This window comes from Bufo gargarizans, unplaced genomic scaffold, assembly GCF_014858855.1.
Source record: "Bufo gargarizans isolate SCDJY-AF-19 unplaced genomic scaffold, ASM1485885v1 original_scaffold_1646_pilon, whole genome shotgun sequence".
Taxonomy (NCBI): Eukaryota; Metazoa; Chordata; class Amphibia; order Anura; family Bufonidae; genus Bufo; species Bufo gargarizans.
Genome location: NW_025334452.1, coordinates 209,853 through 235,587, shown reverse-complemented (window position 1 = coordinate 235,587; position 25,735 = coordinate 209,853). Strand labels below are relative to the sequence as shown.

The 25,735-nt window shown below is 45.2% G+C and overlaps 1 protein-coding gene across 2 annotated transcripts; it reads left to right on the top strand.

The window, feature by feature from the left end:
- Positions 1-524: 524 nt before the first annotated feature.
- Positions 525-25,267, top strand: LOC122923484 (killer cell lectin-like receptor subfamily B member 1C). Of its 2 annotated transcripts, XM_044274303.1 has the most exons (7): positions 525-604; positions 8,038-8,133; positions 8,250-8,306; positions 16,736-16,837; positions 24,490-24,638; positions 24,758-24,870; positions 25,000-25,267. In XM_044274303.1, exons 1-7 carry the CDS (start codon positions 592-594, stop codon positions 25,136-25,138), a joined length of 669 nt encoding a protein of 222 aa, XP_044130238.1. In that variant the 5' UTR covers positions 525-591; the 3' UTR covers positions 25,139-25,267. The 2 variants fall into 2 exon arrangements, with proteins under 2 accessions (XP_044130238.1, XP_044130239.1); XM_044274304.1 differs by lacking the exon at positions 24,758-24,870.
- The last annotated feature ends 468 nt before the right edge of the window (positions 25,268-25,735 follow it).

The window sequence follows — 25,735 nt, the reverse complement described above, 5'->3', positions numbered from 1 at the left end:
TCAATAAATGAAAGTTGGAATCTGATTAGTTGCTATGGGACAGCTAGGAGAGTTTTCCTTTACACCAGTTTTAACCAGTAACTTGGCTTTGGCTTGTACATTGAAAGTACGTATTCTCTATACAAACTGCATCATTAGACACCACTGACTGCCGACTGCTCCTGGACTTGCCATTATTTCAGGTCACAAGTCCACACGTGCCCCAATAATTAGAGATAATTGGAGAAATAACGCCACATTGATGTCTATTGGTTTTTGTTCTCACCTGAGGTTAATCAGGATCTATAGAAGCTGGTGAGGAGCATACGAGGAGGGGGCACTTACTTCTCCCCATGACTGTATATGGAGGCACAGAGATCAGAAGTGGAAACAACTTGCGGTCTCCTCTGTGCACTGACTGCTCTGTACAGATGGCTGATAACTACTGACCGTCGTGTTGGTTGGACGGATGTGGGTGACAAAATGTTCTTCACCAAACACAGGAAAGAGCGACATCCTGAGAGAAGACCATCACACGTCTTATACTGAAGTGTCTGTAAGACCTGACACCATTCTACAGCATCTTAAGAATCCTCGTGAGCGGCTATAGACATGAAGACTCCCGGTAAGAGATATTTCTGTAATGATTTCATTGATATTGTAAAGTGTGACTTGTTAATCCAAGCGCCCAGGAGATGACTGAGAATGGGGAGAAGCTGTATTTCAATGTAAACCCTCCATACACTGTAACGAGCCCTGCAGATGTGTGAGCAGGACACGGGCAGAAGAAGGATTCCATTCACTAACAGCAGCAGAGATCTAGAAAACAGGGAGGAATTTATACACAAGTGTATTATAAATGTCCAGTGCCTTTCATCAGACAGTGATTAAGGCTTATTCACATAACACAGGACGAGCTCTTTAAGCAAAGCTGCAGCTTGATTCAGACCTCGGCTTTAATAGAGCGCCCAAAGAAATCCATGGGGTCTTTACTGCCACTCATTGTCCCTCCATGAAGTTTGGGGTTCATACAGAATCAGACAGGAAATAACAGTTACACGCTCCACCTAACGCCATATATGCCGAAGAACGTGCTAGGGGAGAATATCACTGTACGTATACAGCACTTATTGGGCCTCCCTGTGCCGTCTATCACTGCCTATGTAGTCAGCGCATTTCTTATTGATCAGCCTTGCACTATTTGGTCACTACATTATTTTCATTTTCATTTATTTTTCTGATTATTTTTACTTTTAGGCTCGGGCTTAGTTTTTTTTCACACGGGCGAGTTTTCCGCACGGGTGCAATGCGTGAAGTGAACGCATTGCACCTGCACTGAATTCGGACCCATTCATTTCTATGGGGCTGTGCACATGAGCGGTGATTTTCACGCATCAGCAAGCTCTATTTTGTGTGTTTTTCACGCAACGCAGGCCCTATAGAAGTGAAAATCGCAAGCAAGTGCAGATGCAGTGCAATTTTCACGTATGGTTTCTAGGAGACGATCGGGATGGAGACCCGATCATTATAATTTTCCCTTATAACATGGTTATAAGGGAAAATAATAGCATTCTGAATACAGAATGCATAGTACAATAGGGCTGGAGGGGTTAAAAAAATAAAATAAAAATTTAACTCACCTTAATCCACTTGATCGCGCAGACCGGCTTCTCTTCTGTCTTCATCTTTGCTGTGCACAGTAAAAGGACCTGTGATGACTTCACTGCGCTCATCACATGGTTCGTCACATGAGCCATCACCATGGTAAAAGATCATGTGATGGGCCATGTGATGAGCGCAGTGACGTCATCAAAGGTCCTATTCCTCAAAGAAGAAGACAGAAGAGATGCTGGCTGCGCGAACAAGTGGATTAATGTCACGGCTGAGGATGGGAGAAACCCTCAGCCGTGCGGTGCCAGCAGATGGGTGGTCAGAGCATGGCCAGGACAAGGATCGGGTCACCTCCTATACAATCCCTAATACTGACCCTGTCTCCTAGCCTGTATGAGCCGACCCTGAAGGTAGGAGGGCTCATACTCCGGAACCTGATATTCCTGCTAGCCCTCAGGGTGGCCCTGGACTAGGAGCAGGGTAAGACGATCTGTTCCTCCTAGAAACGGACTAACAGGAGTCTCACTGGCCAAGCCTCACAGATAAAGGAAAAAGAACAGACATATGGCAATGACAGGTAAGTGAGACTAGTACCACACTTACCTGCCACAGACGCACAACCTGGAACCCACGTGCAAGTGCTGCTATCCACAACCAACACAAAGGACACAGCACACAACAGACATCACACGGGAACCCAGTAAACCATATGCTGCAATAAAAGATAAACCCTAAAGACATAAACTAACACCAGACATAACGTTTATGACCACCAGGGTGGCCCTCACTGGCAGATGGTAAATAACCAGGAGGATGTCTCCAGCAAGCATGGCTGAAGAACCCCCACTGACTACTGCCATTCACTGAGGCTTTATAGGGCCAAATAGCCACACCCACAGTGAGACACACCCAGTGCACACACACACACACACACACACTAGGAAGGAAGTTAACCCTTCCAACACCAGGGAAGGGAAGACATCAACTTAAAGGGGAAGTGCACACAACACATGTAACACCCCGTGCACACCGATAAAAGGCACACCTATCAAGAGAGGTTGCCAGGTGCAACCGCATGCCTATTGCAGCAAGCTGCCTAGCACCGCTCAGGCTGCTCTGCTGCCCCATGCACAATGTTGCCAGCGGAAACCACAGGTGAGGCAACATACTATAGCCCTCACCTGTGATTGACAACAACACCAAGACCGCAGGCAACTGCATGCGGTTACAGGAGTCACAACCATGACCAAGGGTCATGACAATTAAGGTGAGTTAAATTATTATAATTTTTTTTTAACCCCTCAGCCCTATTTTACTATGCATTCTGTATTCAGAATGCTATTATTTTTCCTTATAACCATGTTATAAGGGGAAATAATACAATCTACACAACCTTGAACCCAAACCTGAACTTCTGTGAAGAAGTTCGGGTCTGGGTACCACATTCAGTTTTTTATCACGCGCAAAACACATTGCACCCGCGCGATAAAAACTGACAAAAGAAACGCAATTGCAGTCAAAACTAACTGCAATTGGGTACCTACTCGCACGGGTTTGCCACAATGCATCCGGACCTTATCCGGACATGCTCGTGTGAAAGAGGCTTTATGTAACGGATCTCCTAGCACCCCGACCGGGTACCTCCGTCGATAGATGCTCCTAGTGCTTTCCAAGGACTCCAAGCACTCCACTTGACACCGTACGCCCTGCAGACCCCACGAACCGCCGCAGCTTGGTTGGGGTCTCACCGTCCTCCACCCACGCTGGACCTACGACAAGGCTCCAGGCTCCAGTGGGTGAACCTCTCCAACAGCCAGAGAGCAGGAACAGCTCTTACAAGAGCTAGTAGTTATGCCAGGGGAGTATAGCAAATCTTCAGCGTATAGCAATCCCCCAGTTTTGATCAGTTATCCACACACCAGTCTCAGCACGATGAAGGATAAAACAGGAACACTTTATTGAGGGCTACTCGCCCGTATTTATGCAGGTCCCCATCTGGTGGCCACTCCCTTAGGGGACCAGAATGGAGACTGCGACACAGGACAGATATGCAGAAATTCAGGATACACAGACACAACACATCCCCACAATGCATCATGGTTTCCTCCTCTCTGCCTGGCGACACCCGAGGAGCAATCCAATTATGTCTCAGGACAAAGGGAAAACACCAATGCACACGTGGAGACAACAGGACAGGAATCACCACCCAAACACACAATGTCACACCCCCACAGCAAACACAGACATTTAACATATCCCCAGATAGCTCAAGTCTGAGTGCATATCATTAGGTGAATGGCACTCAGAATACACGAATACAATAATATTAGCTATCTGGGTGCCCTCACATAACATACAATTCCAAAGACAGATTTAAGCTGTGCGGCCAGCCTGTCTTCTTTAAAGTTAGTATGGGCCATAATCCTGAGGCAAGAGGCTAGCAACCAGCCCCCTCCAAAACACCGTGGCGAGGTTGGTTTCGTCACACCTTACAATTTAGAAAAATAAAATCATGTTGCTCTCCGTAAACCATCAACGAGCTGCTGTTTGCTGATCTAATTTCAGATATATTCTAATACCGACTGAACATAGGGAGGATTAAGCGGTTACTGGGCTGTGCCTGGGAAAAACATCTCTCTGTCCTAAGATAAAAAATATACCTTTCAGGACACAACTATTTTTATTTTCCCCCTGCCTTTTTAGTTTTCAGTTCACATAGCTGTCTGAGGGCTCTTTTTTTGTCGGACAACTTGTATTTAATTTACCATATCTTGTACTGAGAAACGGGAAAAAAAAATATTGTGCGGTTAACTTAAAAAATTGAAAAAAATTGTGCCGAGGTTTTTGCTAAAACGGCATCAGTTCTGTGCTAAAAAAAAGACATAATTATTCCGCGAGTCAGTGTGATTTTGCCGATGCCAAAATTATATATGACTTTTTGATTGTTTTTTTCAATTTTTTTTTGGGGGGTGGGGGCAAGGTGATCCAAAAATTGAAAATTATCCGTTTGCATTTTTTTTCTATTGCAGCATTCATTGCACAAAAGAATATATTTTATTAGTTCTGACATTTTTATATGCGGCGATACCAATTATCTATATTTTTTTTATTGCTTAATTTTATTTGTAAAATTGGGAAAGGGGAGTGATTTAAATTTTTTATATTATTTTATTTTTTATACTTTCCTTTTTAGTTCCCCAAAGGACTCTTCTGATCGCTTGTACCATAGACTGCAATAGTATACTATTGCAGTCTATGGAATTTTTAAAAGCTGCCTAACGCATGGCTTTGCAGGCACCCCAATATGACAGGGAACCTTTTGCAAGGTTGTGATACCAACCAATCGGAGTCGGTTGCTATCACACAGCCGCCACTCACCGAATATGGAGGAGGCTCAGCTCGTAAGCCAGCTCCATAAACTCACACAGCACTAATGATGTACAGTTATGTTGTGGTGCCTGTAAGAGATATAAAGGAAATAATATAAAAGCAGACTACAGACACAACAAACAATAAATTGTCACTTAAGATAAAGTCAGATCCGTCAACAGCAATGTGATGGTTTTTAAGGTAGAAAAAAATACAGGAAGTGCAGTGTACTGGACACCCTAGAGGTGATGTGTGGTCAGCGTACTAGTGATGAGGTGCCGAGGATAGTAGTACTCACAGTTCAGTTGTCCCCTGGGGCTGGCGTGCACTGATGAGGAAAACAGCACTAAATCCTCCGGGACACGCTCTATTGCAGGGAACATCAGCCAGATGGAAGTTCAGGTGCCCTTGATGGTATAGGTGTTTAAGGTGCTTTAGTGTCTGAGCACCTGTGTTTGTGACGCCAGCACCGTAAGGTGCAAATGTTGAGTGTAGTAGTAAAAATGATGAGGAGTCGGTTGTAATCAAACAGTTGAACATTTACTGAATTAATTGTTTTATGGTAGTCAGTACAGATACAGTTCATTTGTATGGCATGAGTGATGACTCAGAAATAAGTTCAATATTATTCTTTTTATCAGATTTAGGCAATTGTCAGTTGAGGAGTTCTTTTTAAGGCTGACACTTTACAGGCAAGACTTCTGTAATAATCCTAAGTCCTAACTATAGCACTCTGGAACTAAATATGCTGTTTTCTACTTATCTTGAGCTATCCAATAAGGGCGTTTCTCCCTCGCGGCAGGCAAACTCTCTGCGATACTATTTGCAGGATGCTCTCCTGAAGTATTCAGGTTCATTTTATCCCAGAACGCTTCTAGTGAATAAGGATAATTATGGCCTTTAATCATCCAGTCGTGTCAAGGAACTGATAAATAAGGAAATACCATACATTGCAAATACATTAAATAAATAGGCAGATGTTTAAAGTGTCCCTTTTACACACATATGTGGGACGCTGCATACACCACTGCTAAAAGATAAGTCGTCATCGACGTTTGCATTGATGGAAGCTGTGGATCTCTACGCCATCACCTGAAATATATCAAAGTTAATTCAGGTGCATAAAAGGTATTGCATATTATTGCACAAGATAGCAAAAAGGGATAATGGGCGTTGTTCTTCTTTACTTGATAGGGACAAAATGGGTGGTGATCTCACATTTAGGGCAATGCAGTCTATGACATAGTCCTGAGACAAAGTCCATCCCTGATTTGGGGTATAAATAAATAAGGGTAAAGGGCTCCACAGTGGCTTGGGGGAACTGCCACCACAACTGCAAACATTAGAGTCCCTTTAGCAACAGTGTCTTTTGCTCCATTTTAATATTGGCCAACCAACCTACTTAGGGATATGGGTCTTCAATTACAGTAGGATTTATTTTTCCTGAGAGTCCCATACCTCTGATTCTGCTGCAGTTGGGTCCGGACGTGGTCAGGGTCTGGACTCCTGGGAGGTATACGTCTGCCCAGGTAGGATCTGGCCAATGAAGCAGTGGACAAAGGAGCCTTGGTGAGTTCCGCGAGGACGTCTGGGAGAACCGGAGATGGAATTGGTGTCCAATAAGAATGTTGGCGGGAAACCCGTTCCTTCCAGGCATCCAAATGGACTTTGTCCGGCTCCTCTATGGGGGAGATGTTACGGCTTGCGTGTGCTCTGGCCCGTATTAAATTCTTGGTTTCCTCCTTGGGGATCACTACAGCCCTGGGGTAAACTCCTCCTCTCTCACCTGCTCTCCAGATCTGTAAATTTGCAGTGGGTTTGTCGCCATGGTACCAGCCTTAGATGGGATCGGAATGCTTTTGCGTGACCAGCTGTGCGGATTTCCGCCAGTAAGCTCTGGTGTGCAAGAAACCGAAGGTCTGTGGACTGCTCCCAAGCGTGGGGGCTGTTAAGGGACGATCTTTTAATAGCCCCCCATTTCTGTTCTGCTGTCTGGAGCGCTGCCTCAGGCGGGAGGTCCACGCTTCCCTCCGGTATAGGGATGGCAGGAGGGACATCTTGTGCTGCCTTTTTCTCAGCCATTTTGGCCTCTTTTTTCCTGCTCTCCGTCACACTGCTCCTCTCTGTGTGCGCTGCGTATACTGACGTGTTCAGTGTGCGCTCGTATGTCACACCCTTCTGGTGCACGACACTCCCCCTTGGTCCATTTTGCATAAGGGAGGCGCCGCCATTTTTGGGACGATACAACACAGGTGGAAGGCACATTATTAATTACTTTGCAAAAAGGGGTGGCACAATAGATTTTCCCACTCTGAAGGGAATGTACCTCAATTTTCCTGCCGCTAGCAGGGCATAGCCTGAAGTAATGGCACAGCAAATTAATCAAGAAGGCCTCCGGCGGTCATTTTAGGTTTCCACAATGACAGTCTATTCACTGACAGCAAACATTGATAGTGACAAAGCAACATGCTATTTTTCTACTTTTGACACTGTGATTCTGTAGCAAGTAACTTGTATAGTATGTAGTTTTTAAGTGATTTAAGCACATACAAAGTCTCTCAATTAAATTAGTGGGGCTTATTCTAAAAAGGCGCAAGAGATTTTGTATCCTGTTCGTGACGCCAATTCTAAATGCAGCGTACCGGACACCCTAGAGGTGATGTGCAGTGGGTGTACTAGTGATGAGGTGCAGAGGATAGTAGTACTCACAGTTCAGTTGTCCCCTGGTGCATGTGGAACGCTGTGCAATATTTTCTATTATAAGGTCACACCAGATGTACGTTGTAAGAAGGTTTCTCTAAGTAAACTAAAACTAAACTCTGCTTTTGACAATCCCTTTTATTGAACGTGTCCACAACAATAATCTGATTATAAGGTGTCCTATGTGTCCAAACTGCAGCGTCATCACAGGTGGAGAAGATGTATTACACTATCTCCATGGAACTGAATGGCCTGTCAGTGTTATACATATAGATGCCAGATCCTCCAGAGCCAGAGATGTCCCTTTGTGGCTGCTCTTCGCACTGGTTAATAGATGAGTTCAGAATTACCTAATGAACATTCTCATAATGCCCACAGATAACACCAAGATCTGGACACCTTCCTGGAAATTCCTAATTATTACTGTCCTCCTAGGAGCCAATATTGTTCTCATCCGTATTATCGAAGCACTTGGTAAGTCTGACAACTCCTATAGAAGGCAGGAGGGTCGGCTCATTGTCACTGATGATATTATTAATTGCTAATATTCATGTTTCCTTCCCTACTTTATAATCGGGAACTCTCTGAAGCTAAACACTCCGAAATTCTGCATGAGCTCTGTATGAACAGCAGTGACGTGGCCGGAGGTGAGTACCAGAGAACGCTAACCCCTCAACTGCTGATTTCTTTCTGAAGAGTAATATATTACTATTTTCATTAAATAAGACTCACTTTTCCCCCCCAAAAAAGTAAGGCAAAAATGGCCGTGTCTCTTAATTAGCACATAGAATACAGGAGCACGGGGAGCGGTGAGTGTAGCACTGACTGTACTCACCGCTCCCTGGTCTTCTTTCCGGTGCCTGCTGTGCTGTGTCCTGACTGTGTATAGCACCAGGACGTAGTGCACAGGTCACAGTGCAGAGCGGTGCCAGCAAGAGACCAGGGAGCCGTGAGAGCAGGAAGAGCCGCCCGGGGCAAGGAAGGTAAGTAGTTTTATTTATTTTACTGTCTGTTCTGAGGTCTGATAAAGAAAGTGGGTTTGATTTCGGGGTCTCATGAAGATTAGGTATCTGGTCGGGGATCTGATCTGAGGTCTGATGAAAAATATTTTCAAACCTAGGTGGATATTATGATCAGGTCCATCTTATAAAGCGAAAAAATAGGTATCTTGTTATGGTCTATTATTAACAAGGCTGTAGTGTCGATATGCAGGTGTTGTGGACCGCCACCCAAGGGTCCGCAAAACACCGGCACCAGCCGTGCAAGCTCTGCATTGTGGTGCAGACCCATTAACTTAATTGGGTATGCTATCCATGAGATACAGTGAAAGATAGGAGGTGTCATTTCTTTTGCAGAGTGGCGGCAGGGACCCGGATGCCCACGGAAGGGCTTCTGTTTGTTTCCGTGGGCTTCCAGATGCATGTCTCCGCTCTGCAAAGAACAGAACATGTCCGATCTTTTGCTGTATCTTGCGGATCACTTGCTGCATTAAAGTCAAAGGGTCTGCACCACGATACGGTGCTCACACAGCCGGTGCCCTGTTTTGCTGACCCATGTGATGCCAATATTCAAAAAGGGTGCAAAAACAGAGCCTGGAAACTATAGGCCGGTAAGTTTAACATCTTGTGGCGAAACCAACCTCGCCACTGGGTTTTGGAGAGGCCTGTTTACCAGCCTCTTGCCTCAGGATTATGACCCATACTAACTGTAACGGATCACCTGGCACCCCGACTGAGTACCTCCGTTGATGGATGTTCCTAGCGTGTTCCTGAGGTTTCCAAGCACTCTGGCAGACCCCACAATCACCGAACTGAAGAAGCCTATAAATCCTCTCCCAAGAATGTGAATGCTGTAGACCGTTGAATAGGAAACCATACGAATAGGTTTACGCTCCTAGCAGTCAAACTGGAACAGCATACCGTAAATCCTCCCCCCAACAATGAGACGACACTTCACTTTGAGGGTTAAAACAGGAACTGACTTTAGACATAGCACACCTACTTTAACCCTCCCCCCCAACAGCCTCATTTGCATACAATAGGGCACATGGAGGTCTATGGTACAAGGAAGGGTGGGGCCCGACAATAGCAAGGGCTGATGGGAGATGGAGGAAGGACAGAGCAGCTGGTTTAAACCGGTTTCCCAGTGTCCCTGAGACAACACCTTGCTGGGGAAACAATGGGACAGGAAAAGGGGGAGGAGAAGAGGCACAGAACAGCAATGCCTTTAACATCACAGCAAGAACAAGATACACACAGCCCACAATACATCGCTATACAATCCAACCGAACACATAACAACATACACAATATTCAAGACAGCCCGAATGCAATCTGCAACACAGTCTCAAGGGCCATTGTTCCCAGAAGTCACAACATGTCCACGGATGGTCCCCAAAGGGCCAGCAGCAGCAACACAATACACCACATGCCCAAATTGCATTCAAACGTACAAATTCACCAGGGGCCATAGTCAGCAGGTAGGAGGCGGGTAGCCAGTCTTCTCCAATGCCCAGTGGCGAGGCGGGCTCCGCCACACTAACTTTTAAACCCCTGAACCTATTCAAGTGAATTTTGGATAGGTTTGTCCCCAAGTTATACTGGTTAAATTGATGTAAGTTATATGTATGGACTCAATGTAAACTCACAAAGTTGTAACAATTTATAATAAGTGTAACTTGTCAGCTTGGGAGATAGTTGAGTGGATAGACAGAGGGGAGGAATATGCTGGGTGTGTTTCTATTGTCCCATTGTTCTATGGTCCCATTGTGCCATTGTCCCATTGTGTGTTTAAATGGTGATGTCTGTCCTGTTGTCGCCACATGTGTATTCTGTTACACATCTGTTGTGGGTAAACTGTTTGAAGGTTTTCTAAGATATGCTATCTTGGAGGATCTCAATGCAAAACAAACAAATAACATCATATCAGCATGGCTTCATGAGGGAACGGTCATGTCAAACGAATGTAATCAGTTTCTATGAGGAGGTAAGTTCTAGACTTGACAGCGGCGAATCAATGGATGTCGTATATCTGGACTTCGCCAAAGCATTTGACACTGTACCACATGATAGGTTAGTATATAAAATGAGAATGCTCGGACCGGGAGAAAACGTCTGTAAGTGGGTAAGTAACTGGCTCAGTGATAGAAAACAGAGGGTGGTTATTAACGGTACACACTCAGATTGGGTCACTGTCACTAGTGGGGTACCTCAGGGGTCAGTATTGGGCCCTGTTCTCCAATATATTTATTAATGATCTTGTAGAAGGCTTGCATAGTAAAGTATCAATTTTTGCAGATGACACTAAACTGTGTAAAGTAATTAACACTAAAGAGGACAGTATACTACTACAGAGGGATCTGGATAGATTGGAGGCTTGGGCAGAGAAGTGGCAGATGAGGTTTAACACTGACAAATGTAAAGTTATGCACATGGGAAGGAATAATGCAAGTCACCCGTACATACTAAATGGTAAAACACTTGGTAACACTGACATGGGAAAGGCTCTAGGAATTTTAATAAACAGCAAACTAAACAGTAAAAACCTGTGTCAGGCAGCTGCTGCCAAGGCCAATAAGATAATGGGTTGCATCAAAAGGGGCATAGATGCCGGTGATGAGAACATAGTCCTACCACTTTACAAATCAGGCCACACATGGAGTACTGTGTACAGTTCTGGGCTCCTGTGAACAAGGCAGACATAGCAGAGCTGGAGAGGGTTCAGAGGAGGGCAACTAAAGTAATAACTGGAATGGGGCAACTACAGTACCCTGAGAGATTATCAACATTAGGGTTATTCACTTTAGAAAAAAGACGACTAAGGGGAGATCAAATTACTATGTATAAATATATCAGGGGTTAGTACAGAGATCTCTCCTATCATCTATTTATCCCCAGGACTGTGACTGTGACGAGGGGACATCCTCTGCGTCTGGAGGAAAGAAGGTTTGTACACAAACATAGAGGAGGATTCTTTACGGTAAGAGCAGTGAGACTATGGAGCTCTCTGCCTGAGGAGGTGGTGATGGTGAGTACAATAAAGGAATTCAAGAGGGGCCTGGATGTATTTCTGGAGTGTAATAATATTACAGGCTATAGCTTCTAGAGAGGGGTCGCTGATCCAGGGAGTTATTCTGATGCCTGATTGGAGTCGGGAAGGAATTTTTCCCCCCTTAAGTGGGGAAAATTGGCTTCTAACTCAAAGGTTCTTTTTGCCTTCCTCTGGATCAACTTGCAGGATGACAGGTCGAACTGGATGGACGGATGTCTTTTTTCGGCCTTATATACTATGTTACTATGGTTTGTGGTCCACAACTCGGGCACGGCGGCACTGCAGCTGTGTGAACGGGCCTTTAGAGTCACAGATGATACTACTACTACCTGACATTATTGGATTCAGAGAAATCACAACAAAAACAATAATATAAAATCCCCATAAATATCATTGTTTTCCCTTTAATTCATCATGTTTTTCAACAATTCTATGTAGATGGTTCTCACTGCTTTTGGTTCTTTGCTTTTGGGGAGAATCTGGGTGACAATCGTGGCCTCTGCTCCAACGTGTAGAGGATGGTCACCATTCGACATTGCTGGACACTAATGCTCCTTTAGAAAATGATAGGTGGAATCTAAATGGTTACTATGGGCAACTAAGCCAGTTCTACTTTACCCCAGCTTGATAAGTCTCCGCTTAAATCTGCTTCTCTATTGTACTACATGTACTGTACCGCCCTCTACCTGTACTACATGTACTGTACTGCTCTCTATCTGTACTACATGTACTGTACTGCTCTCTACCTGTACTACATGTACTGTACTGCTCTCTATCTGTACTACATGTACTGTGCTGCTCTCTACCTGTACTACATGCACTGTGCTGCTCTCTATCTGTACTACATGCACTGTACTGCTCTCTACCTGTACTACATGCACTGTACTGCTCTCTACCTGTACTACATGTACTGTACTGCTCTATACGCGTACTACATGTACTGTGCTGCTCTCTACCTGTACTACATGCACTGTGCTGCTCTCTACCTGTACTACATGCACTGTGCTGCTCTCTATCTGTACTACATGTACTGTGCTGCTCTCTAACTATACTACATGCACTATGCTGTTCTCTACCTGTACTACATGCACTGTGCTGCTCTCTACCTGTGTAACGGACCGTTTCAGCAGACAAGGGGTTAAAATCCATTTAGGCGATATGCCCCTTTCTGAGAGACAGGCACAGCTACTGCAGAACACTAAACTCCCGAACTGGATACAAAATAGCACTCCAAACTGGAACCTCGCGAATAGCTGCTAGAAGACGAACAGGAAAAGCATACAATCAGCTTACACTCCTGGCAATCAGTTTCTAACGGCATACAGGGAATCCCCCCCCCAATAACGAGACAAGGCTCCGTGTTGAGGGTCAAGCAGTGGTCTGGCGTACTGGCACACCCAGCCTGGTTTTTATTACAGTTCTTGCAAATACAGGACAGATACAACACATCCCCACAATGCATCATGGTTTCCTCCTCTCTGTCCCGGAGACAACCGAGGGCAATCCAATTATCTCTCAGGACAAAGGGAAGTCGCCAATACACATGTGGAGACAACAGGACAGACATCACCATTTAAACACACAATGGGACAATAGAAACACACCCACACAAAATCCTCCCCTCTGCCGGTGATGATTATTGAACACACTGGCGAATATAATTATCAAAGGCAGAGAAATACAGTTTTATAAAACATATCACAGGAACCCCAAAACATGCAATAACCCCATAACCAATATATCCTCGGAACCGGGGGATCTGGGTGAACCACATATCCAAAATTCACCCACATCCGTTCAGTAGTTTGGAAGATACAGTTACACTGAAAATATACAAGTTATACAGAAAATAGTCACTAATAAATGTTTCCCCTGTTTGGTAGTTTCAAACTACTGAATGATGTCTCTGTGCACCAATTACAGGCAAGATAGCACTGTGTTGAAAAGTCAGAACAGTGTCTGTGAGTTAAAATGGCCGCTATCTATTGTTCTCACTAGTCTGGCAGCCCACCCACAACCCAATACTGGACCTGTTGAATTTAGTAGCCTTTCTTTGTCCAGTGAATCCACCAAGGTTATATTGGTAGCTGGTACTCCCGGTCTCTGAGTTGCTCCCTGGCTTGGAGTGGAGGTTGCTTTGTGGGCAGGTATCAGCGGTACTCTGCCCTGGTGCCAGCGTTACCATGGAAGAAGCCTGGTTGGAGTCTGGTTGTTGGAGGGGGAAACCGACTGTCTCCCCTTTGGCTAAACAGCCCTGTTGCTGGGGGACAGGACCGACTGTCCCTACCCCCTGTGCTGTAAGTGCAGAGACCACGGTCCCATCTGCACTGTTGTGGGGCCTACTGTCTCCCCCTGGTGCGTTAAGCTGCCGCTGGGGAGAGGGGGTAACGAGCTCCTCTCCCATACATACTTCCAGCCGCTGGGGAGGGCGACCGACCGCCTCCGCTCCCAATACAGTGTCCTGCTGCTGGGGAAAGGAGACTGGGCTCTCTATTCCCTGTAGGACACTCTGCCGCTAGGGGATGGAGACTGAGCTCCCAATTCCCAAAAAATCATGCTGCTGCTGGGGGGCAGGAACAACTACCTCTGCCCCCTGTAACTCAGCCTGCCGCTGGGGAGGGAGGACGCTGCTCTCCTCTCCCTGCACTTCACACTGCCGCTGGGGAATGGAGACTGGGCTCCCACTGTCCCGCAACTGTAACTTCCGATGGAGGTCCACCCAACGTGGCAGCTGACCGTCACCTTCTGCCCAGTATAGTAGGGTCTTGAACACTAGACTCCTCACAAACTTCACGTATTTCTCAGCTGGATTGGGTCCGAAGAAGTTCAGCCGCAACCACATCATACGGTCAAATTCCTCAACAGAGTATCTGTACTCCACTGCTGCTTCCATCCTGGTGCTTTTAGGGCCGCTGTACTGAGACATGCGTTGCCCTTAAGTCGTAAAATCCAAAGAAATGCTGTCTCCTGTAGCTGTCCTTCTGGCTGTAGGAACGATCCCGCTGCTTGCCACCAATTGTAACGGACCGTTTCAGCAGACAAGGGGTTAAAATCCGTTTAGGCGATATGCCCCTTTCTGAGAGACAGGCACAGCTACTGCAGAACGCCAAACTCCCAAACTGGATACAAAATAACACTCCAAACTGGTACCTCGCGAATAGCTGCTAGAAGACGAACAGGAAAAGCATACAATCAGCTTACACTCCTGGCAATCAGTCTCTAACAGCATACAGGGAATCCCCCCAATAACGAGACAAGGCTCCGTGTTGAGGGTCAAGCAGTGGTCTGACGTGCTGGCACACCCAGCCTGGTTTTTATTACAGTTCTTGCAAATACAGGACAGATACAACACATCCCCACAATGCATCATGGTTTCCTCCAATAACTTAAGGGACCATAATCCCAGGGCAGGAGGCTGACAAACAGCCCCCTCCAAAACAGAGTGGCGAGGTTGGTTTCGCCACAATACTGTACTGCTCTCTACCTGCAGTACATGTACTGTGCTGCTCTCTACCTGTACTATATGTACTGTGCTGCTCTCTACCTGTACTACATGTACAGTGCTGCTCTCTACCTGTACTACATGTACTGTATGGCTCTCTACCTGTACTGCATGTACTGTACTGCTCTCTACCTGTACTACATGTACTGTATGGCTCTCTACCTGTACTGCATGTACTGTACCGCTCTCTACCTGTACTGCTCTCTACCTGTACTACATATACTGTACTGCTCTCTACCTCACCCCAGAGTTGGGTTACTAAACTGTTTTTCCACGCTACTGCCCTTCAGGAGCCATTATATTGTCATCTGACGTGATTTTGTTTTAATGTTATGGCCGTTCAGAGTGGAACATTCCTGTTCTGTTCAGCCCCCCTCATTAACGGAAGTGGAGTTTCCCACATCCTGCAGCAAGAGAGGAAAAAAACGGTTAGATCCAGTTCTAGCTCTCCCTGCATGGGGAAGACAGCAAGTCCTGAGATTTGATCAGATTCCCAGTCTGAGCTTTGCAGCTCAGCTGGACGAAACAAAGCAGAAAGTTGCAGACAACTCCAGTTCCAGGAAGAAACCATACCCTGAGAAGATAACTGTGAGTAAAGTCCAGAGACCCTAGGAGAACCTAGGGTCTCTGGACTTTGCAGGGTTGTGTTTTTGTTTTTTTTAAACACAGAGGGGGCACAATGGGTATTTCTACTATGGAGGGGGCTCAATGGGCATTACTACTAAGAAGGGGGCACAGAGTTCATTATTACAGTGAAGGGGCATAATGGGCATTACTACTATTAAGGGGGAGACATGGGCATTATTACTATGAAGGGGGCACAATGAGGATTATTACTATGAAGGGGGAACAATGGGGATTATTACTATGAAGGGGGCACAATGGGAATTATTACTATGAAGGGTCACAATAGGGATTATTACTATGAAGGGGGCACAAATAGGACATTACAACTGGCAAGGGGCACAGATAGGGCATTACTACTGTGAAAAAGGCTCAATTAGGTCATAACTACTATTAGGGGGCACACATCTGTACAAAACTACTGTAAAGGTTGTACAATGAGGGCAATACTACTGTGAGGGGGTACAGTTTTTTAAAGTATTGGGGGTGGGGTGCCAGATAAAGGACCAACCCTGGGTGCCAAACAACCTAAGCACGCCATTGATGTACTGCACTGCTCTCCACCAGAGATACTGTAGCTGCATCCAGTTATTTCCCACCACTGAGTGAGGAGTCTCTGATAGGACATTTGCAGATAGCCTGCAGGCAGAGAGAGGAAGCGACAGGCTGCAGGAAGGTAAGCAAGATGCTCCTTTCCACTAGTACGAAATATTACATGTTATGTTTATTGGATTCTGCTTCTGCTAAATGCAAATATATATATATATATTATGTATATGTGTGTGTGTGTGTATATATATATATATTATATTTTATTTTATTTTTTTCCAATGATCCAGTGTCTCACTCGAAGGTGTATTTTTCACTCTTTGATGTCTGGTTGACTTTTGTGTCTTTCAGTTTGTCAGCGACTTTATAACCACCATCCAACAAAACAAAGTAATACTGAATATAAAAGACTACGTCAGGAGCTCTGTGTGAACAACGCTGACAGTGTTTTAGGTAAATCAATTATTTTGACAGTTCAAATATTCACATTAACCCTTAGAGAATCTGATCTTCGCGTTTTCATTTTCCACTCCCCACTTCCCAGAGCCACAACTTTTTTATTTTTCCGTTCTCATAGCCTTAATGAGGCTTGTTAGTGTGGGACAAGTAGTATTTTCTAATGGCACAATTGTATATCGATTACAATGTAGAGGGGAGCTGGAAAAAAATTCCAAATGGGATGGAATTGGAAAGCAAACTCAATTCTGCCACTGTCTTATGGGGGAAGGAAGGGGGTTTATGGAACTGCAACGTATTTGACCACAGTGTCTGAGGGGTTAATTGTATGCGATCAGCCCTGGGCCGCTGCTGAAACAGCAGAAACCTGACAGCTATGGCGCCTGCTGCATTTGCAAGCGGGCGTTATCTTTAAAGTTCTGACTTCCGCCGTACACATATGGTCGCGAAGGGCGTCCTACTGCCCATACTACTGCTGGTCATTGAGTTGCATCCTCCTCAATATTTACCTGCATGCTGTCTGCATAGTAGTGGCGTTGCGGGGCTATTACAGTTGTGTGCCGTTCGTCCTCCCCTACAGCACCACCATAGCTTATTTTCAGCTGCTTTGCCAAATTTCACAAACAAATTTAATTTGTTACGAATTACTTTGTCACAAATCGCATTCCGTTGTAAGTAGTGGGCGCAATGACTTGGAATGGCAATTGCACCCCCCCCCATCATTGAACCCCTCAGATGCCATGTTCATCGCTGATAGCGACATTTGATGTTAAGATGTAAACCTTTCAGGGGTTAATTAGGATTAAAAAATATATATTCATACTCACCTTATTTATTTGCTAGCGGAGAGGCTGACGTGGCCATCTTGATTGAAGAAACCGTGTAAAATATTGCGCAGCAACACAATGACGTCAGCCCGCTGATCGGGCGCGGTGAACATGCCGCAGATCACCTGATGAATGAGCGACACGTTCGTTCATTTGGAGAAATGATCAGAGTCGAGGACACCGCAATCATCGTTCCCGGGCAGCAGACGGTGCTCTCTAATCAGCTCTCTACTGCCCAGGAGCAATCATTTTGTATGGGGACGAGCGATAGAAGCAGCGATCCCTCCTCCTCATACTGTGGAGGAGATCGCTGCATGTAAATACAGAACTTCACCTCCACTGAACGAGCAGCCGACTGTCCTCGCCCGGGCAGGGGTGTACGGTACATCGAAATCACTGGGCCCCCATTCCCCTTTTATAGCTTCTCCCACTACCCATTCCAGACCTCTCCCTTTGTTCCATGAACTGTGCTTGCTGCTGCGTTTTATAATTTATGCCATCAGGGCCAAATTGGGATTACAAAACAGCCCTGGCACACAAAAGAGGTATAATATATGCAGCGTGTACAGATATATAGTATATACAGCAGTGTACTGATATGTGAGGTAGGAGGTATAATAGATGCAGTGTATACAGGTATATAGTATATACAGCAGTGTACTGATATGTGAGGTAGGAGGTATAATAGATACAGTGTGTACAGATATATAGTATATACAGCAGTGTACTGATATGTGAGGTAGGAGGTATAATAGATGCAGTGTGTACAGGTATATAGTATATACAGCAGTGTACTGATATGTGAGGTAGGAGGTATAATAGATACAGTGTGTACAGGTATATAGTATATACCGCACAGTAATGATATGTGAGGGATGAGGTATAATAGATGCAGTGTGTACAGATATATTTTATATACAGCAGTGTACTGATATGTGAGGAACGGGGTATAATAGATGCAGTGTGTACAGATATATAGTATATACAGCAGTGTACTGATATGTGAGGTACGAGGTATAATAGATGCAGTGTCTACAGATATATAGTATTTACAGTAGTGTAATATGTGAGGTACGAGGTATAATAGATGCAGTGTCTACAGGTATATAGTATATACATCAGTGTACTGATATGTGAGGTACGAGGTATAATAGATGCAGTGTGTACAGGTATATAGTACATACATCAGTGTACTGATATGTGAGGTATGAGGTATAAATTACAACTCGTACCTCACATATTAGTACACTGCTGTGTATACTATATACAGTGGGGGAAATAATTATTTGACCCCTCACTGATTTTGTAAGTTTGTCCAATGACAAAGAAATGAAAAGTCTCAGAACAGTATCATTTCAATGGTAGGTTTATTGTAACAGTGGCAGATAGCACATCAAAAGGAAAATCGAAAAAATAACTTTAAATAAAAGATAGCAACTGATTTGCATTTCATTGAGTGAAATAAGTATTTGAACCCTCTAACAAAAAAAGACTTAATACTTGGTGGAAAAACCCTTGTTTGCAAGCACAGAGGTCAAACGTTTCTTGTAATTGATGACCAAGTTTGCGCACATTTTAGGAGGAATGTTGGTCCACTCCTCTTTGCAGATCATCTCTAAATCCCTAAGGTTTCAAGGATGTCTCTGTGCAACTCTGAGCTTGAGCTCCCTCCATAGGTTTTCGATTGGATTAAGGTCCGGAGACTGACTAGGCCACTCCATGACCTTAATGTGCTTCTTCTTGAGCCACTCCTTTGTTGCCTTTGCTGTATGTTTTGGGTCATTGTCGTGCTGGAACACCCATCCACGACCCATTTTCAGTTTCCTGGCAGAGGGAAGGAGGTTGTCGCTCAGGATTTCACGATACATGGCTCCGTCCATTTTCCCGTTTATGCGAATAAGTTGTCCTGTGCCCTTAGCAGAAAAACACCCCCAAAGCAAAATGTTTCCACCCCCATGCTTGACGGTGGGGACGGTGTTTTGGGGGTCATAGGCAGCATTTTTCTTCCTCCAAACACAGCGAGTTGAGTTAATGCCAAAGAGCTCTATTTTGGTCTCATCAGACCACAGCACCTTCTCCCAGTCACTCTCTGAATCATTCAGGTGTTCATTGGCAAACTTCAGACGGGCCTGCACATGTGCCTTCCTGAGCAGGGGGACCTTGCGAGCCCTGCAGGATTTTAATCCATTGCGGTGTAATGTGTTTCCAATGGTTTTCTTGGTGACTGTGGTCCCTGCTAATTTGAGGTCATTAACTAACTCCTCCCGTGTAGTTCTAGGATGCTTTTTCACCTTTCTCAGAACCATTGACACCCCACGAGGTGAGATCTTGCGTGGAGCCCCAGAGCGAGGTCGATTGATGGTCATTTTGTGCTCCTTCCATTTTCGAACAATCGCACCAACAGTTGTCACCTTCTCTCCCAGCTTCTTGCTAATGGTTTTGTAGCCCATTCCAGCCTTGTGCAGGTCTACAATTTTGTCTCTGACATCCTTGGACAGCTCTTTGGTCTTTCCCATGTTGGAGAGTTTGGAGTCTGCTTGATTGATTGATTCTGTGGACAGGTGTCTTTTATACAGGTGACTAGTTAAGACAGGTGTCCTTAATGAGGGTGACTAATTGAGTAGAAGTGTCTAACCACTCTGTGGGAGCCAGAACTCTTAATGGTTGGTAGGGGTTCAAATACTTATTTCACTCAATGAAATGCAAATCAGTTGCTATCTTTTATTTAAAGTTATTTTTTCGATTTTCCTTTTGATGTGCTATCTGCCACTGTTACAATAAACCTACCATTGAAATGATACTGTTCTGAGACTTTTCATTTCTTTGTCATTGGACAAACTTACAAAATCAGTGAGGGGTCAAATAATTATTTCCCCCACTGTATCTGTACACACTGCATCTATTATACCTCGTACCTCACGTATCAGTACACTGCTGTATATATCTATACACACTGCATCTGTTATACCTCGTACCTCACATATATAGTATATACAGCAGTATACTGATATCTGTACATATTGCATCTATAATACTACGTATGCAGTGTGTGTGTGTGTGTGTATATGTATATATATATATATATATATATATACACACAGAGCAGTGTATTGATGTGAGACATACAAAGTATAATACTGCATATGTGTATAGATATATGTGGTCAGTTATACATTATGGTCACTGTGTGTGTGAAGTACATGAGGTTGTGGTCACTGTAACTGAAGTGTTATACATCAGTGAGCAATGAGTAAAAACAGGGCACGGGGGAGGGGGGGCAGAAGCGGCTCTTCCATTAGGTCACTTAGGCTGCCGCCTAAGGCCTCGCGCTGGTGGGGGCCTCGCTCTGGCTCCACCCCGACACCGCCGCAAGTACTTGCGGCGGTGTTGGGTGGGAGCGTCCTTAGGTTAAAACATTCCAGGCCCCGAATGCTATTCCCCACCCCCTTGTACTCGTCTGTCCACTAATCTGCTAGGCTGCTGCGACGCGCGGTGCGTAATCCCGCGAGATCCACGGGAGGTCATGGGTCTCACAGGATTACGCGCTGCAAGATGGGGTTGCGCTTTCCAGTGACCTAAGTTGAACTCATGCCCGCTCAGCAGCTTAACAGATTAGTGGACAAGTACAAGGTTGGGGGGGGGGGGGGATTTCATAATATGAAGCAGTGTGTGGGCAAATTTGTGAGGCAGTGTGGGGGGACAAATTACTTAATGGGAGCAGTGTGGGGGACAAATTACTTAATGGGAGCAGTGTGGGGGGCAAATTACTTAATGGGGGGCAGTGTGGCGGACAAATTACTTAATGGGGGGCAGTGTGGCGGACAAATTACTTAATGGGAGCAGTGTGGGGGGCAAATTACTTAATGGGGGGCAGTGTGGCGGACAAATTACTTAATGGGGGGCAGTGTGGCGGACAAATTACTTAATGGGGGGCAAATTACTTAATGAGGGGAAGTGTGGGGGGCAGTATTACTAATGAGGGCATTCTAGAAGGGAATTTCTATTGGTGGGACTATGAGGAGTACTATTACTATGGGGGGCACTAATATTTCTTCAGGATAGTATTTGGGGTATTGGGGGCACAGCGAGCAGCAGGATAACACTGTGGGGACTCCAGGTTGGGGGATGATGATAGAAATGTGAGGAAGCTAAGATGTCTGTGTGTCACACTGTACAGAGATGAGGCGGCTGAATGGAGAAGATGATGACAGAGAAGATCTACATCGGAAGAGACGTCACCTGGAGGCCCTGGATGTGACAGGTATGTGCTGCTGTATGGCAATACAGCAACATGCAGTGTGTGTGTGTGTGTGTGTGTGTGTGTGGGGGGGGGGGTCAATTTAGAGAACTGGGCCAGGGTTAATGCAAAGTGTTAATATGCACTGTGAATATAAGCCCTGTACTGTGTTGTAACTGTGCATATTAACCCTTTACTGTGATGTCCCTGCATATTAAAGGGGTACTCCGGGATAGGAGATAAGTGTCTAATGGGGGGGGGGGGGGTCTGGCCGTTGGGATCCCCCATGATCTCCTGTATGGTACTCTGGATCTCCTTGTGCCCGGAGCGGTGGTCAACACTCCCCCTCCATGTATCTATGGGAGAGCCGCAGATACAGCACTTGTGTATCCGAGTCTTCCATAGAGATACATGGAGGGGGAGTGTTGACCACACCACCGCTCCGTGCGGTGGTTGACACAGCTTATTTCTTGAGGACTGAGCCGGGGCGCCGTACTGGAGATCACGAGCATCCCGACAATCTTCGTGGGGGCCTCATGTTCAAGTTTCGCCTAAGGCCTCACAAAGTCTAGAGCCGCCTCTGGGGAAGGGGTTAAATGACGAGAAGTGGGGGAACTCCTCTTACCACTCCATTCCAGTCTGTATGGATCAATGCAGAGCTGATTGTGAACTTCTAATACTTGCTGTTAGGGTTTGAAGAATCGGTGATGTCATCACAGGTCCTGGCAGATGTACCTTTCAAACCTGGGAACTACACCATTTTTGGTGCAGTTCCTTTGCTAGATCCTGCAGGACCTGTGATGTTGAAGATGATGTCATCACAGGTCCTGGCAGATGCACTGATCTAGCCTGGGAACTACACTTTACACTGTGCAGTTCCCTTACAGGACCTGTGATGACATCATCAAAGGTCCTTTAGCTTTCACTGCACTCGGGGTAAATCCACCCTTAATAAAGTACGTTAAAATTATTTTTATTAAATTATATATTAAGATATCTGCAACACATTAGGCTTGGTAGGGTGAACAGGGATATCACAGACTGATGATGCTGATCCCTATAATCATCACTACCACTAGAACTCCATAAATAAGGAGTCAATAATGTATGGCGTATTCCTTAATTTATCTGTGGTATAACTGGTAGCTTCCATACATAGGCACCTGATTGAAACAGTGGGTGAATGTGACAGGTCTCTAGTGTGAGAGACTCTGCACACCACACAGTGTCAGGTAGCACTACTGGGATAGCCCAAACCCCACTCGATAATAGTATAGGAACAGGCCGTAGGCTTCTGCAGTCAGCAAATCAATCTGTAGTTGTAGCCACAGAAAATGATTGCTCGACGCGTTTCTCTTGTCCAACCTGTTGGTTGGTTCATCAGGAGCAAATAAATGAAGCCTCTGTTATCACCGCATGTCACCCTCTCACACCGGGTGCATTACAGAGTAACAAGAGGTCTCAGAGATCATTTGACTAAATGAAGAACTATATGCAGTTGGTATAATGCATACAGTCCTCTATTACACATCAAGCTCACTGCCACCGTTTTAATATCATTCCCCTTACACTGGGGATAACGGTTGTTAATGAACTGGGTGTTTTAACAGAATGTGCTGAACGCCACTGATGACGTGCGTGCAGCAAAGAGCCTTCGGCAATGTGGCCGAAGGCTCTTTGCTGCACGCACGTCATCAGTGGCGTTCAGCACATTCTGTTAAAACACCCAGTTCATTAACAACCGTTATCCCCAGTGTAAGGGGAATGATATTAAAACGGTGGCAGTGAGCTTGATGTGTAATAGAGGACTGTATGCATTATACCAACTGCATATAGTTCTTCATTTAGTCAAATGATCTCTGAGACCTCTTGTTACTCTGTAATGCACCCGGTGTGAGAGGGTGACATGCGGTGATAACAGAGGCTTCATTTATTTGCTCCTGATGAACCAACCAACAGGTTGGACAAGAGAAACGCGTCGAGCAATCATTTTCTGTGGCTACAACTACAGATTGATTTGCTGACTGCAGAAGCCTACGGCCTGTTCCTATACTATTATCGAGTGGGGTTTGGGCTATCCCAGTAGTGCTACCTGACACTGTGTGGTGTGCAGAGTCTCTCACACTAGAGACCTGTCACATTCACCCACTGTTTCAATCAGGTGCCTATGTATGGAAGCTACCATTATACCCCAGATAAATTAAGGAATACGCCATACTATTATTGACTCCTTATTTATGGAGCTTCTAGTGGTAGTGATGATTATAGGGATCAGCATCATCAGTCTGTGATATCCCTGTTCACCCTACCAAGCCTAATGTGTTGCAGATATCTTAATATATAATTTAATAAAAATAATTTTAACGTACTTTATTTAGGCAGTAAAAAGATATATTTGAGCTAGTACGTAAATGCCGTTGTGAACCACTAGTTAATTTTAAATCCACCCTTAGTCTCTCGGTACATCTGCTGAACACCTTGGAGTAAAACCTCAGCGCTGCACATTATTCCTTACACACGTCGTATGAATGTAAATGGCGCTCCTACTATTACTGGATCTATAAAGAAGCTTCAAACTCTTCCAGGTTGTCTTCTGTGTCCTTATGGTTGGATTTTACATGGAGACGACTGTTATTACTACTCAGATGTAGCAGACAGAACATGGGACCAGAGCCGGGATCAGTGTAAGATGATGGGAGCTGATCTACTGGTCATAAAGAACCAGGAACAGCAGGTATGGCGTCTATGTCCATGTATAAGGAGATTATAGGAGGAGAAGACCGGCCACAGTCCGCTGTGTCATCACATCTAGTTCTATCTGTCATGTCAGGATTGTTCCTCCATTTATTACAGGAGTTTATACAGAGAAATCTCAGACTGCGGAGAGAGGACATGTACTGGATAGGACTTCACCGTGATGGAGACGGCTGGAGATGGGTTGATGGAGAACATTATAACAGCAGCTTGTGAGTGACCTCCTGACACTAGCACACACTGGTCATTACTGGGAATATAGATAATCACCGGGGTCTGGACTTCTCTTATAATTACTGATTTCTCATCATTTTTCCTTGTTTTATTCTCTTGTTGCTCAGGATCCAGATAGAGACACTACCATCAGGACGCTGTGTATTAATGACTAAATCTGTATTTATGTTTACATCTGGTTATGATCAGGAGGACTGCAGATCTACATACAGATGGATCTGTCTAAAGAAAGCCGTGAGGATCTGACTATTATGTAATGTACATGAAGCTGAATAAAGTTATAAAAACTTTCCATTAGATCTGTGGGTTCGGGCGACTGCAGACACGGCAGATTTGTTACATTTCTGTCTCATTCCTCTGAATGGAGCCGGCAGAAAATCATCAAGTTAACCTGCTCACGACCGCCATACGCAGGATTGCGTCTTCTCGGCGGTCGTGCTCTTCTGGGTGGACGCGCCGGTGCGTCCTCTCGCGAGACGCGAGATTTCCGGGGAAGCCGGCCCGCGCATGCGCATCGCGGGCCGGCAAAATTCAAAGAACAAGTTCGTCATCAACCTGCCAGCCACGATCATTGGCTGGCAGGTTGATGATTTTCAAAAAAACGAATCAGCAGCCAGATAACCCATCATATTAGTAAATATGATGGGGTTATATGGCTGCTGTGCTCCTCTGCTCCTTCTTTTGGTCGGTTGGTTCCAGCAGAGGAGCAGAGGAGCACAATTCACTGTGAGTACCCACCAACACCACACTTAGCCCCCAGATCACCTCCCAGCACCCAATTAACCCTTTGATCACCCCTTCTTGCCCCTGTCAATCACTAGTGAAAAGGAAAAAAGTGATCAG